General features: G+C 39.7%; 2 protein-coding genes across 2 annotated transcripts; one reads left to right on the forward strand and one right to left on the reverse strand.

Moving 5' to 3' along the window:
• Positions 1–3,679: 3,679 nt before the first annotated feature.
• Positions 3,680–6,147, reverse strand: LOC103943905. The gene has a single exon (XM_009354277.3). The coding sequence runs from the start codon at positions 5,921–5,923 to the stop codon at positions 3,905–3,907; it is 2,019 nt and encodes a 672-aa protein (XP_009352552.2). The 5' UTR covers positions 5,924–6,147; the 3' UTR covers positions 3,680–3,904.
• Positions 6,148–6,572: 425 nt separating this feature from the next.
• LOC103943906 (mitochondrial import inner membrane translocase subunit TIM17-2) lies at positions 6,573–8,822 on the forward strand. Its single transcript, XM_048586618.1, has 2 exons — positions 6,573–7,384; positions 8,475–8,822. The coding sequence occupies exon 1, from the start codon at positions 6,689–6,691 to the stop codon at positions 7,373–7,375; it is 687 nt and encodes a 228-aa protein (XP_048442575.1). The 5' UTR covers positions 6,573–6,688; the 3' UTR covers positions 7,376–7,384; positions 8,475–8,822.
• The last annotated feature ends 4,510 nt before the right edge of the window (positions 8,823–13,332 follow it).

The following is a 13,332-nucleotide window of genomic DNA, read 5'->3' on the forward strand; positions in this document are numbered from 1 at the left end:
AGGATAAATTAGTATCGTCGTATCGAACTATTTGTAGATTCAAATTTAAAATTTCTTACCTATAGACGATGAAGAATATTTTAGAACTAAATAGAAGTATTAAGTAGCATGATGTTATCAATTTTTATGTTGTACAAACATTTTTGGGCGTTAAAAAATAAACTTTTCTATATTAAAAAGTTTTTGCGCACACATCAACGTCAAAATTTAGTTTTGTTTTAAGGAAAGAATGACTTCCTACATGTATGAAGCTAAGCATTTTTTGTATAGTATAGACTCTAGAGATGCGGCAGTTTATAATTTTATAGTATATTTAATTATTTATGTGCATAAATATTAGTATTGTGCTAAGCAATTATTGACCATGAATCAAGACGATTCGTATACGCTAATTGAGTTTTATTAAAATACTTGTTTTGATTTATTTGATCAAATAACAATGGTAGGCTCCAAATCTGGACTAAGCTTGTTTGAAAATATTTTTTTAAATGATTGAAAAAAAAATATTAGATATATGTTTCTTGCATGAAACATTTAAAAATGTTTTTTCAAGATCCACTTGGATTTTTACTAAGAATTAGTTTAAAAAACATTATCATCAGAAACGCTTGCGATCATTTTAAAAGTACTCCCAATGAGTCCTTAATCAATTGGCTATAAAGTGATTTCTCATCCCCATAGTGTAGACCATTGTGATTCAGTTGTATCAAAACTAAAATAACAATGGTAGGATTGTCGATATTGATAGCAACACTCCCACACCAACAAACAAACAAAAAATACCAAAACCACAACTTTGGAATTCAGTAGAACGAAGAAATACTTAATTTCATATTTCTTCGTTTACGAGCGTAGTTCGGTTTCGTATTAAAAATTAAAATCCAATATTTTGTCTATCAACAATTAATAATCGTTCATGTATATTTTTTTATGTTATTTAATAACAATTAATTATTCGCATGTGTTCATGAATACGAAGGAATTTTCCGAATTTGTCGTGACCTAAACGATACGTGGCCAATTGGGCATGACAAAAGCATGTCTAGGATGCTAAAAGTATATTCTATGTTCGAAATATACGTCTATTTCATAAGCTCACACAATTGAGTTGAGATTTGATCGATTGGATAAGCACAGAGACCCATACAAACACATCGTCTTGTGGTCATATGCATAGCAGGTACAAGTAGCATTCATAGAAACTTTATGTTTCAACGTTTCATGCAACATCTTGAGCTACGTGCAGAGACAACTTTGGGTCCGGCTATATGGGGGACTGACAGCATTTGTAACTGGAGGAGAATAAATGGAATCGGATTCTCCACCGAGCCTAAAGGAACTGAGCTTAAAAATCAAATAATTTGGATTATTAAAATTTGATCTAATGGTTATAATTATTATAACTTTTAAAAGGCCCTCTGTTTATAGCTATTGAATCAAATTTCAATGACCCAAACCATTTGATCCTTAGGCTCAATTTCTTTGGATTCGGAGGGGATCCAGTTCCAGAATAAATTGTCTCAACCTTCTACGTCAGGACAAGGATAGTAGTATAGCTCGTTAATGCACATCATAAGCTGACACATACATAATTGCGACTAATAAAAGATAAAAAAAATAGAGTAAATCTCAGTTTACAACTTCATGTTTCGTGGTTTTCAATTTTTAGTACATCAAATTTTTTTCGTCCCAGAATCATACCTAAAGTGTAGACAGTCTCATACATCCGTTAGTTAAACTGTTAAGTCTTCCGTTAATTGATGATGTGACGCCTATGTGGACAATGACTGAACGTCACGTGTCATTAAAGAGTTCACGTGGAAATTAAAAATTCAAAAATAAATTATTCAAAAAAAAAAAAAAAAAAAAAAACCAGCCTTCCCTGAATCCCACCTGGGGAGGTAGGAGACCGCCCCCGGGGGAGGGGGATTTTTTTTAATTTTTTAATTTTCAAGTGGGCCCCTATTGACATGTGGCGCTCAGTCATTGTCCACACAAACGTCAGTTAATGGAAGACTTAATAGTTTGACTAACGGATGTATGAGACTGTCCAAAATTTACTGTGGAACAAAAAAAACCCGATGTACTAAATGTTAAAAACCACGAAACATGAGAGTAGTAAACTAAGATTTATCCAAAAAAATATACGCAAACATGTAAAACCACAATTTGTCTATAGGGAGCATAACAAGGAGCCAAGTATTTTTCCAAATTGAATTAAGTGTATGTTTGAAAGTGCTTATTGAAAGGTTAAAAGTGTTTTTTAACAACTAAAACATCATAATATCTCAATTAAATAATATACTATCGTGATTAAGTTTCACTCTATATAGCATTATTGAATCTGTAATATTGCGTGACGGAAGTCATATTCAATTTCCATGTAAGTTATCGCGCGGAAAGTGCTTTTGACTAAAGTGGGCTGTCAATGGGAAAGGCATGAGGAGGAGGAGGAGCCATCTTCAATTATACATTTGGCATCCTCATCATGAATCACATGATCTTGCCAGTTTTGCAGAACATGTTGATGGATTATACAATAACATGGCAACTTTTTATATTTTAATTTTTCTTCTTCTTCTTCTTTTTTTTTTTTTTTGTTTTTTTTAAGTTGAGCGATATTGTCGTTAAGATAGAAATTAGTTTGCTATTGACAAAGTTCGAACCTCTGCGGTTATGCAAGGGTATCAGTCCTCCCCACCACTATGGTAGAGGACCACCTGCCTTCTTATTTTTATGTACGGGATAGTTGGAATAGGTAGAATTGTGATATGATATGGGGTCCTACAAACAAATCCTTCTAACTGACTTGTAAGTTGTACCTACAATTCTTAGTGGAAAAGGGACTGTTAGCCTTCTGAGATTTTCACCATGGGTTCGCCTCCAGACTTTCAAGGCATGTTTTCTTATTAAGAATCCGCACGCAAGGTATGTGTATCATTCTCATTCTTAAACCTGAACAAACACAGAATGTAAAAGTAGGTCTCACATTGAAATTCAGTATGTCATGACTCGTACTTGAACAACTAGGTACGAGATGAGATCACCAAGGGAGTTGTTTATGACTTGAACAACGAGTATCATTCTCATTTATGACTTCTCCGATTCACGCTTCAAGGAGCACTGGGAATCTGGATTGGATGAGCTTTGGGATTGAAAATAATGGACGGAAAGTAACACAATTGCAATGGAGATTCAGGCTGACTAATTAGTTTGCAAAAGTACTTTTGATCACACGAGTCGTATAAGAGTCAAGTCAGACAGATTCAGCAACTGGAAAGCATAAAAGATGGATGCCATTTTTAAACCACATGCTCGAAAACAGGTAATGCATAGACGATCAAGAAATAAACAACTCATCAGCATTAGGCATCATCGCTATATCATATGTAGAGCCTACAGATCAGGCATCTGGAACCGCACGTGTAGTTGCAGAAAAAACGTAACTTTTAGCCATAAATGCAAATAATTCTGCAGTGCAGTGAGTAACAATTGAAAGCTAGCCATACTTCATATCATCGTGAGATTTGTGGTAATCATTCATTAACATTGGAACACCACGCTCACAGATTAGAGCGAAATGAATGTGTTTGTGATAAGGGAATAAGGGTAAGTTGCAGAATGACGGCAGTCTTTGAAGACAATTGGTTGCTGTATCTAGTTTCTATGAATGAATGTGAATAATAGCGTCCAAACTTCACATATATCACTAGTATGAACTGTGATGCACAATTTAATGATCTCAAATCGTTTAAGATACTCAATTTAACACCAAAAAATAGAGTTGTTATGGCACACATTTCTGATTAAGAGGCGATAAGGAAATAAAAACTGTAAACCTACTCCCAACTTTAGATAAAGCTTTAAAAAGTGCCAATATGAATTACAACGTGTATGACGAACCTCAGTCAAGTTCGTCAGTCTGCTGATTAACTGCATCGACATCCTCATCGTTATTGTTTCCTGTTAAGTGATGAAGCAACACACCAGCTGCAACGCTGACATTTAAGCTCTCCACAGCCAAAAATGATTGGAACTCTTCAGCTGAGCACGCATGATTCCCTTCCACGGTTTCAGTATCATCAACTCCACCAGCAGTAATTTCCATGGGAATATTCCCCGGGATTCTAATCAAATCAGTGCAAGATCTTTCCACCAAAGGTCTCAACCCAGTGCCCTCACTTCCCAGAACAAGAATTGTTGGTACACTAGGTGAAACCTTGTTCAAAGGTATAGCTTTGGCAGAAACAGAACCTCCAAGAACTCGCCAACCATTTTCGGCTGAGGATGTTAGGAACTGCATCATATTCTTGCAGTATCTCAACTCCATCAACTCAAGTGAGCCTGCACTTGCTTTGCTCACAACGCCACTCAGTGGAGCTGAATTCTTGGCACATAACACCACCCCAGAAGCTCCAAAGAAGTAAGCAGACCTGATGATTGCTCCCACATTCTGAGGATCCGTAACCTCATCCAAAGCAACCCAAAGAGAGCCCTTATCTTCCTCAACCGAAACGGGGTCCAATTCGTTAATTTTCACCATCTCCAACGGAGAAGCATCTAGAACCAGACCCTGATGTGGTCGATTATCAGTAGCCATATTAAGATCATGCTTGGACACATCCTTTACGTTTAACCCAATCTTGTCAGCCATCATTAAAATTCTCTCAAAGCCCTTCTTGTCCTTCTTCTTCCTATTATTTTTGCTCAAATCCATCCCTTCTTGAACATACAATGCATAAAATTCTCTTCTTCCAGCTGACAAAGCAGCCAAAACTGGACCAACGCCATAAACACTTTGGCCAATCATCCTAGGCACGGACGATTCAGTAGCCTCTTTCCATGTCTTCTTACCCCAATCTTCCTGCCTATTCCACCTTCGAAACTCAGGTCTCTCACGTCCAGGTTTTACATCTTCCATTCCACTGAACTTGTTTTGAATACGATCCCACCTTGGATCATCAACAGCCTCCATTTCTTCTTCTTGTTCATCTCCTTCTTCTACATCTCCTTCTGTATCAGCTTTCTCAAATCTTCTGTCCCTCCCTCGGTAATCACTCTGACGATCCTTTACCACACTTCCCCTTCCAGTTCTACTTTCTCTACCCCATTGCTCCGATGTACCACTTTTCCTAACATAACTTTTTGCTGTATCGGCTTCGTCCAATCTTTTGTCCCTCCCACGGTGATCACTCTGACGATCCTTTACCGAAGTTCCCCTTTCAGTTCTACCTTCTCTACCCCCATACTGCAATGGACCACTTTTCCTAACGTAATTTTTTCTTGACACGTCCCAAGGAGCACGGCCAGTTTTCGAATTTGTTTCTTCCTCTAACCTATTTCCCGATTTTCCCCAAGACGACTCACTACTATCTCCATCTAATCTCTTTTCCGCTTCTCCCCAAGAACCATTATCACTAACTTCCTCTAACCTCTTAGCAGATTGCTCCCAAGACGAAACAGATGTCTTCGCCGTAGTTCCCTTCTCCAACCCTTTTGCTCCCCTAGCTTTTGCTGCCGGCAACCACGGGAGTCTTTTCCTAGCTCTACCCACACCACTCCCTCCATCAACTCCCTGACCCGAGCAACTCGAAAAACCTCTACCTCTTACAAAACACCAACTCTGTGCACCACTTGTAATCCTAAACCCACCAGAAACACTTCTGGGTTTTGCAACAACCCCAGTTTCCAGAATCTCACAATACGAACCGGTTGAAAAACGAACCAAATGTGACAACCCACAATTTTTTTCACCAAACCCGCATGTTGGTTTTGTGAGTTTGATCGACCTAAGGTTTATTGGGGGTTTTGGATGAGACCCGATTTGTAAAGATTGAAACTTTGAGGTGTGAAACGATTTGGGCCTCGAACAAACCCTAATTGCCAAGGGAAATGCTTGGCCTTTTGCTAAATTCGCATACATTGTATTCTCTATTTTCAAAAATTCAGAAAACTCGATCCGAAAACATAAAAGGGGATGCAGAGAAAGAGCAAAAACCTGATTCAAAAACGATTTCTGAAGAGTGTCGAAGGCTTTTGGTTCACTGTGAAGCTTCTCCGCACTTCAAACGACTTTGTATCCCTGAACGGTTCCAGCCACCACCATGAAGCTTTGCTGAAGAGTGAGGATGGCGGGGAGGTTAAACAGCAGCCTTGGAAGATAAGATACTTTAAGCTGTCAAACGACGTCGTAGCCCTAGAACCTACGAGTGAACCCGACCCATGGATTTTGATGGACTATAATGCCCCTTAACCCGTTATTTTTTATCTTTTTTCTCTTGGTTTTGTTATGTTTGTTTACTTAATTTATTGGGAAAGAAATAAATCAAATAATACTTAATTTTCTTAATTTGTTGGGAGTAATATTTTTTTTTTTTTTTTTATGAAGCAAAAAGAAAAAAAATAATTTGCAAATGAAAAAAATGGAAACATAGGGCCAAATGAGTCATTGTGTAGCAGGAGTTGACATTTTCTTGCACCCGTAACCAAAACCCGACCGAGCCAAACGACCCGCGATATTTCACAAGGATATTTCCGTCAAAACGGCCAAACAAAAACCTAGAACTATAGGGAAAACAGGCCCTCTTAATTCGATCTCTATCGACTTCTCCGTTCTCCAAACAAAAACCTTCGAAGGCTCGAAGCAGAGAAAAACCCTCTCCTCCCACCACCGCCTTTAGACACAATCATGGGAACTCCAGAAACATCCCGGGAACCGTGCCCCGACCGCATCCTCGACGACATAGGCGGCGCCTTCGGCATGGGCGCTGTCGGCGGTTCCGCCTTCCACTTCATCAAGGGCGTCTACAACTCCCCCGCCGGCGCCCGGTTCATCGGCGGCTCCCAGGCCGTCCGGATGAACGCTCCGCGCGTCGGTGGAAGCTTCGCCGTCTGGGGGGGCCTGTTCTCCGCCTTCGACTGCACCATGGTCTACGTCCGCCAGAAGGAGGACCCCTGGAACTCCATCATCGCCGGCGCCGCCACCGGTGGCTTCCTCCAGATGCGCCAGGGGCTTGGCGCCTCGGCCCGATCGGCCGCCTTCGGTGGCGTTCTTCTGGCGCTGATTGAAGGAGCTGGGATCATGCTTAATAAGTTTATGAGCCAGCAGCAGCAGATGCCGGTTGTGATTGAAGAGCCGGCGAATATGGCCGGTATGCCTGGGCTTCCTCCGATGGGCCGGGCTCCGGGTCAGCCTGGCCCACCGGAGATGGCAACGTCCGTCAGCAGCGGGTCTGAGGCGAATTCGAGCTCAGGATCGTGGTTTGGAGGGTGGTTCGAAAAGGGGAAGGAGTCTGAGGCCAAGAGCAGCGGAAGCGCGACGAAGATTTTGGAGAGTTTCGATGCACCGCCAGTGCCGACCTTCGAGTTTAAGTGATTGATTATGGTAAGGATTAAGGAGGAGGGTTTTGCTTGGAAGGCTGATGATTAGATTGTATTTAGGGAGAGGGGGGGGTGGTTTGGTATTGAACTGCGCGATTTGAGAAAGTTAAGGTTTTTATTTCTAATTTTCGCAGAAACGATATGTTTATGTTGTGCTCTGTCTTTTACTAGGTTTTTTGGAATAACCAAGAAATTATAGCTTGTATTATAATGCTTTTCCAATTCAAATTTGATGTCTTGCTTGAATCGTTGTTCCATGCTTTTGATCTGCAAAAGAATGTTTTGTAATAATTTTGTGGATTAGGAGCGGTAAGAATTTGCGTACTTTGGATTGTTTTCACCTAATTTTCGAGGACAATGTGATAATTTTGTTGTGACTTGGTCTAGCATTTGCATGCTGGGCTTGGTGCTTGTCTGCTTGATCATTACTTTTTCTGTATTTCTCGTGTTCATGCATTGAGACTGGACTATTTTACACAAATTTGTCCTGGTTATATGGATATAGAAAGCTTTGGGAACTAGTTATTGCGTTGAGGCTGGTAAGGTTCACAAAGAGTAGATGTGAATAGCATCATTCAAATTTAACTTAGGGTATTTGTAACTGCATGACGTTCTTGTTTATGCTTGTAAAGATTGAAGTGATCACATATGCAGAGAAGAAAATCCCTTTCCTTTGAGAACTAAGCCAGATAGTTTATGTTTCGTTGTTCCAAGCATTAGTGTTATTCTGTAATCTAAGCCAGATATATTTGAATGTTGTGTGTGGCATGTTAGTCCTGTCCTTTATGCCCCGAATAGAAAGTTGCTGAATGTATTCGTTGTACTCCATGATTGTATTTGGAATAGAACAATGCTGAATTGGTATGCATTGTAGTCCATGATTGTATTTGGAATAGAATGTCGCTGAATTGGTAATGCGTTGTAGTCTATGGTTGTGCAAATATTTGGAGTTCTGCTCGAACTTGTATTTTTTCCCCATGGCATTGCCAGTTGCCGATGCATGTTTCATTGGACAATGCTATGATTAGGGCGGTCTATGATTCTTTAATTTTGGCCATTGATTAATTGGTGGTTCTGTCTTTTCATTCTTTCAGTGGATGAACAGCCTAAGACTGCTATGGATATTTCATTTTTGCTTTGAGGCGCTTGAGGAGCAGTACATAGTAGAGACACGAAGCTCGCCACAACCATAACGTCGAAAGAAGTTGGGAAAACTCAAACAGTTAGGTGTTCCTGTGTTAGAATTAAGGATCATTGTTATACCCTGGCCGGTGTACTAGTTTCGATAATTTATTCGCCTATATGTTTCAGGGATTGTACGTTATACTCTGGCTGGAAAACTAGTTCCTTAATTAAGACGAATGTTAATTTCATGTTTCCATTAATGTGAAATTACTTATCCTTAATACAAACTCGAATGCGAATGACTTGGTTTCGGAACAGGTTGTATGGTGTGGTACATTCATCTTTGTCTTCTGCTCAAATTTTTATTTTGGTACATTAATCGTTTTGTTTTATATCCGCCCACAAGTCCAGCCTCGACGTGGGTCTTTTCCTTGACGCGATCAAGGTTGGCGCTGCTGGGTCGAGGTCGATGGATTTGTACGGCAGCCAGATACTGAAGAGGGATTTTGAGCCGGGATTCTATGTGAGCCACTTCGTGAAGGATTTGGGCATTTGCTTAAAGGAGTGCCAGAAGGTGGGACTTGCTCTGCCCGGATTAGCCCTGGCTCAGCAGCTGTACTGAAGGCTCACGGCGAGGGCAATTTGTGATTTCAGGCGCTTATTGTGGCGGTGGAGCGGTTGAATAATGTGTCACTTGAATCTGCTCCTGCAAAATAATGACTCTGCAAATGCATGTAGTATGAAATGTTGACGTGGATTAAAAAATTAATATAGTATGTTGACGTGGCTTAATCATGACCTCGAGCTCCTAGAAAATTAATATAAAATGTTGACAAGGTCATGACTCTGCAAATGCATACAGTATGAAATGTTTCTTCGATTTTGTGTAGAAATTTTGGTTATTTCTTGCTCAGTTGCTTTAATGCTTATAGTATGAAATGGTTCTCTCATACCAAATTAAGCAATTGCGTGTCTTTAGATATATGCTTGGTAATTCTGCAGACGTGGGTGACTGTTGGGAAAATAGTTAATTATTTTTGTTGTTTAGGTTTTAGACCCAGTTCTTTAGAATTAGGTTTTCATTTCCTTGCTTATTAAGATTGAATCTGCTCCTACAAAATAATGACTTTGGACATCAAAATTTCCACATGTCTCTCTCCAATACATTCAACTGTGTAGAGTTTACCTTTGTAAAATATAGCATCAATATACCTGGTCTTAAGAGTGCTGCAACTCCAACGTTTTTGCCCAAGAAAGCAATCTTTGATTTCTCGTTTATTTAGAATGCTACAACCACAAAATTGTCTCGATCCAAATTGGGAACAGCGGACAAGACAACTTTTATCTTTGTGTTATCGTTTTTTCTCGACAGAAAGCTGCCCAAGCGAGGGAGGGGAGGGAGAGAAACGACTTCAAACTTGGGCCGCCAACGCTGCGTTGAGTTGTTATGGTCTTTTGCAACAGACCACCACTTCTTGCAAACTGCAGCAACATAAACTTGGTCGAGGGGTTCCAACACCTTATTCAGAATAAAAAAGACAACCTCTTGAGGAAGGCTTGCCCAGTCTGCATAATCAAACAGGTAACTAGTCTGCTCGAGGTCAATGTACCAGCCATGTGGATTAAAACAGAATGAAATATAAATGAATTTACGAAAAGAAACAAACCAGAGAAAACCAAAAAACAAGAGAATAATGCTTTAATGCATTGTACTCGAGTCACAAGGCAGATTGTTTAACGAAAGAGTTTCTTGGGGAACAAGGAAAGTTAAATCCCAGGGGAATATGAAAGCAAAAGATGGTCTATAACTGTTACTTGTAACCTAAGATTTAATCCTAGGCGTTCACACAGTCGTATCTCACACGAAATCCTAATCTCATGGGATTCTATTTGAACCACTTTCTGAATGATTTGAACGTAAAATTTTGTTTTTCAATTTGATCTTCCATATTGACTGCTACACAGTCCCGTTCTATAATCAGAGAATGCTGTAATTGGTGGTTGCATAAGAAGTACCTTTTTACATACACAACTTACATCAAAACCTTGGAGAACTAGATATTGTTGAGGTAGTCACTTCCCGTTTTACATACACAACATCAAAACCACAGTCTAGTGATATTTCTTTTCATTGATAAGCAAGACGTCTCAAATTCGACTTACATGAAAACAAGGATGTATAATATTAACGTTGAGTTCAATATTAGTTCCGACTAACCCATTGTGTGGCTTAGCCTAATCCCCTTTCCCCTTATGCTTCTAGGCAACACAGCCTTTGACATAATGAATGAAAACGTGTAAAAACTGAAATAAGATAAACATGAAAACAAAGAAGTAACGCATTTGATACTACAAATTATTGAGAGACATGAAACAGGTGAAACATAAAGTACATAAACTATAAAAAAGAATAGAATACTTAATCACTCCTTAATCTAAATTTATAATTAATCCTTGCAATTAAGATAAACTGGAAGCTTGATTAGATATCAGAGTCCCTCAACAGGTGGGGTTAACCAAAGTATGTATGGCTTCCAACGGTTTTTTTTATAGTTATATTCCAGAATGGTCTCTTTCTCGTCTAAGTTGAAGATACCCATATCAAACGGTACTTCCGAATATCGACGAAAGGGCCCTGCTGCAAAATTTAATACAGCATCCGCATAGTATATGGAGTTGCGCTGACACCCAGGAAAATCTGAAGCTAAAACAGATACCGATGTCTGGTTGTCACCAACGAACAAAACTTCGTCACCGATACTCGTTACCTCAACCGCCTCCGCCATCAATTGTCCCCCATCAATACTGAAAGCCAACTCGTAAACCCTAAATATCACTCCGGCCGGCGGCCGCTTGTTATTGCCAGGAATCCTACCACTTTCTGGACGCCAACGTTTCTGAATATAGAACAGGTTTCCTATGGTTGATTCCACAAGATATCCGAAACGAGAAAATCTTGGCGTTTCAATTACAAGGCGTGCCGTTGGTTTTTGCCACGAATGGGCCTTTTTAGCAGAGAGGCTTTGGACATTGAATACTGACACACGAAGTGTACTTCCACTACATTCAACTGCGTAGAGATCACCTTTGCAAAAGATAGCATCGATAAACCTGTACGGCCCAAACGTGTAAGTCCAATCCTTTTGTCCCCCTTTAAAGAAAGCAATCCTGTTTTTCCCATACATGGAGAATGCTACAACCACGTAATTGTCTCGATTCAAGTTGGGAACTGCGGACAAGATAACCTTTATGTTTTTGACTTTTTGCGGCGCAAAACCGCCAGCATTCAAGGGAGGGAGAGAAACGCTCTCAAATTTTCTGAAAGGGTTGAGGAGAGTAATATGGCATTGAGGACGATGTTCTACTTGGGCCAACCAACCATGACCACAGCCAAAAAAGTACCTCTTGGTCTTCGTCCTACTAATAAGACTAGGCAACGACATTTGAACATTCTCGTAGGTTTTTCCTTCCGAAACGCCATACAATACTCCTCTCATCTTTGTTCGGCTATGAATGTTACGACTCTTTCCTTTGGAGTTTTCAGGGAACAGTAGCATGGGAGGAAGCACCCTATGCCAACGCTGCGTTGAGTTGTTATAGAGTTTAGCAATAGACTGCCATCCCTTGCAAACGCCGGCAACACGAACATGATCCACGTATTCCGACAGCTTATTCAGAATCACAGAGAGAACATCTAGAGGAACGCTTGCCCATCTTAAATGATCAGATGGGCAACTAGTACTGGTCGAGGTCATGGTACTGGCCATATTGATGAAACAGTAGAAAAGATACGGCAATTTATGAAAAGAAAAAACGAGAGAGAACAAGGACTACCCGAAAAACAAGAGAAGAGTGCTTTAATGGGTTTTACTCCTGTCGCGAGGCATAATTAAACAAAGAGTTTCTTGGGGAACAAGGAAACTCAAATCCTTAGGGGAATGAGAAAGCAAAAAATTCTCTCTAGGTGTTACATTTTACCTAAACTTTTATTCACATATATATGATCACAATCATATCTCACATGAAATTCTAATCTCATGGGGTTCTATGCGTGAACCACTTTGTGAAGGATTTGAGTGTTTGTTGAAGGAATGTTGGCAATTAGCTATTTATTACGGGAAAGAAAAATTTTGCACTCCCTTTTTAGATCCTCTGTCTTGACATTTGTACAGTTCCGTTCTAATATGGTGATGAAGAATGCTTTAATCGGTTATAACGTGTAAGGATTGCGACTAGTGTATTTTGACGTGCATAGTTTAAAACAAAGAAGTTACTTGTTAGCACAATCTGAGTTACTAAACATGCATGTTGGCATAATCTGAACCATTGAATGAGTTTTAAGGAATAAGATTAAAAACCTAGTATAGTCTGGGACCCGTAACCCTATTCCCTTCAGGGAATACTTTTGCTCACCCCCTAAAGTGGGGGTGATGCTCAAACCCCTTATGGTGTTAGCACAGAGTCCTCCACGTCCATAACTTCATCATAATTTGTATAATTATCCTCTGTATATTGCTACCTTATCTTGAAGATTTATAATTACGTTAGGATTTGTATTGGGAGTCATTCTATCCCTTGAGGATTCTCTGTACACTTGTATATTTATACTTGATAATAAGCAATGAAAAGCTTGAGACTTCCATCAATATTTTTGCTTGTGTTTACCGTGTTCTTTCTCTGAATATATAATTTCTACAGTGGGGGTTGATGCTCAAAACCCCCCCCCCCCCCCAACAACTGATTGTCATTTTAAATTTTGAGATTCGTGTCTTAATGCACTCCTTGTCTTCCCTATAAGCCACAGAATGTCCAGGCTATAATTTGGTA

The sequence above is a fragment of a genome, unplaced genomic scaffold (assembly GCF_019419815.1).
Source record: "Pyrus x bretschneideri cultivar Hongxiangsu unplaced genomic scaffold, Pyrus_bretschneideri_v1 Contig1, whole genome shotgun sequence".
Classification (NCBI taxonomy): Eukaryota; Viridiplantae; Streptophyta; class Magnoliopsida; order Rosales; family Rosaceae; genus Pyrus; species Pyrus x bretschneideri.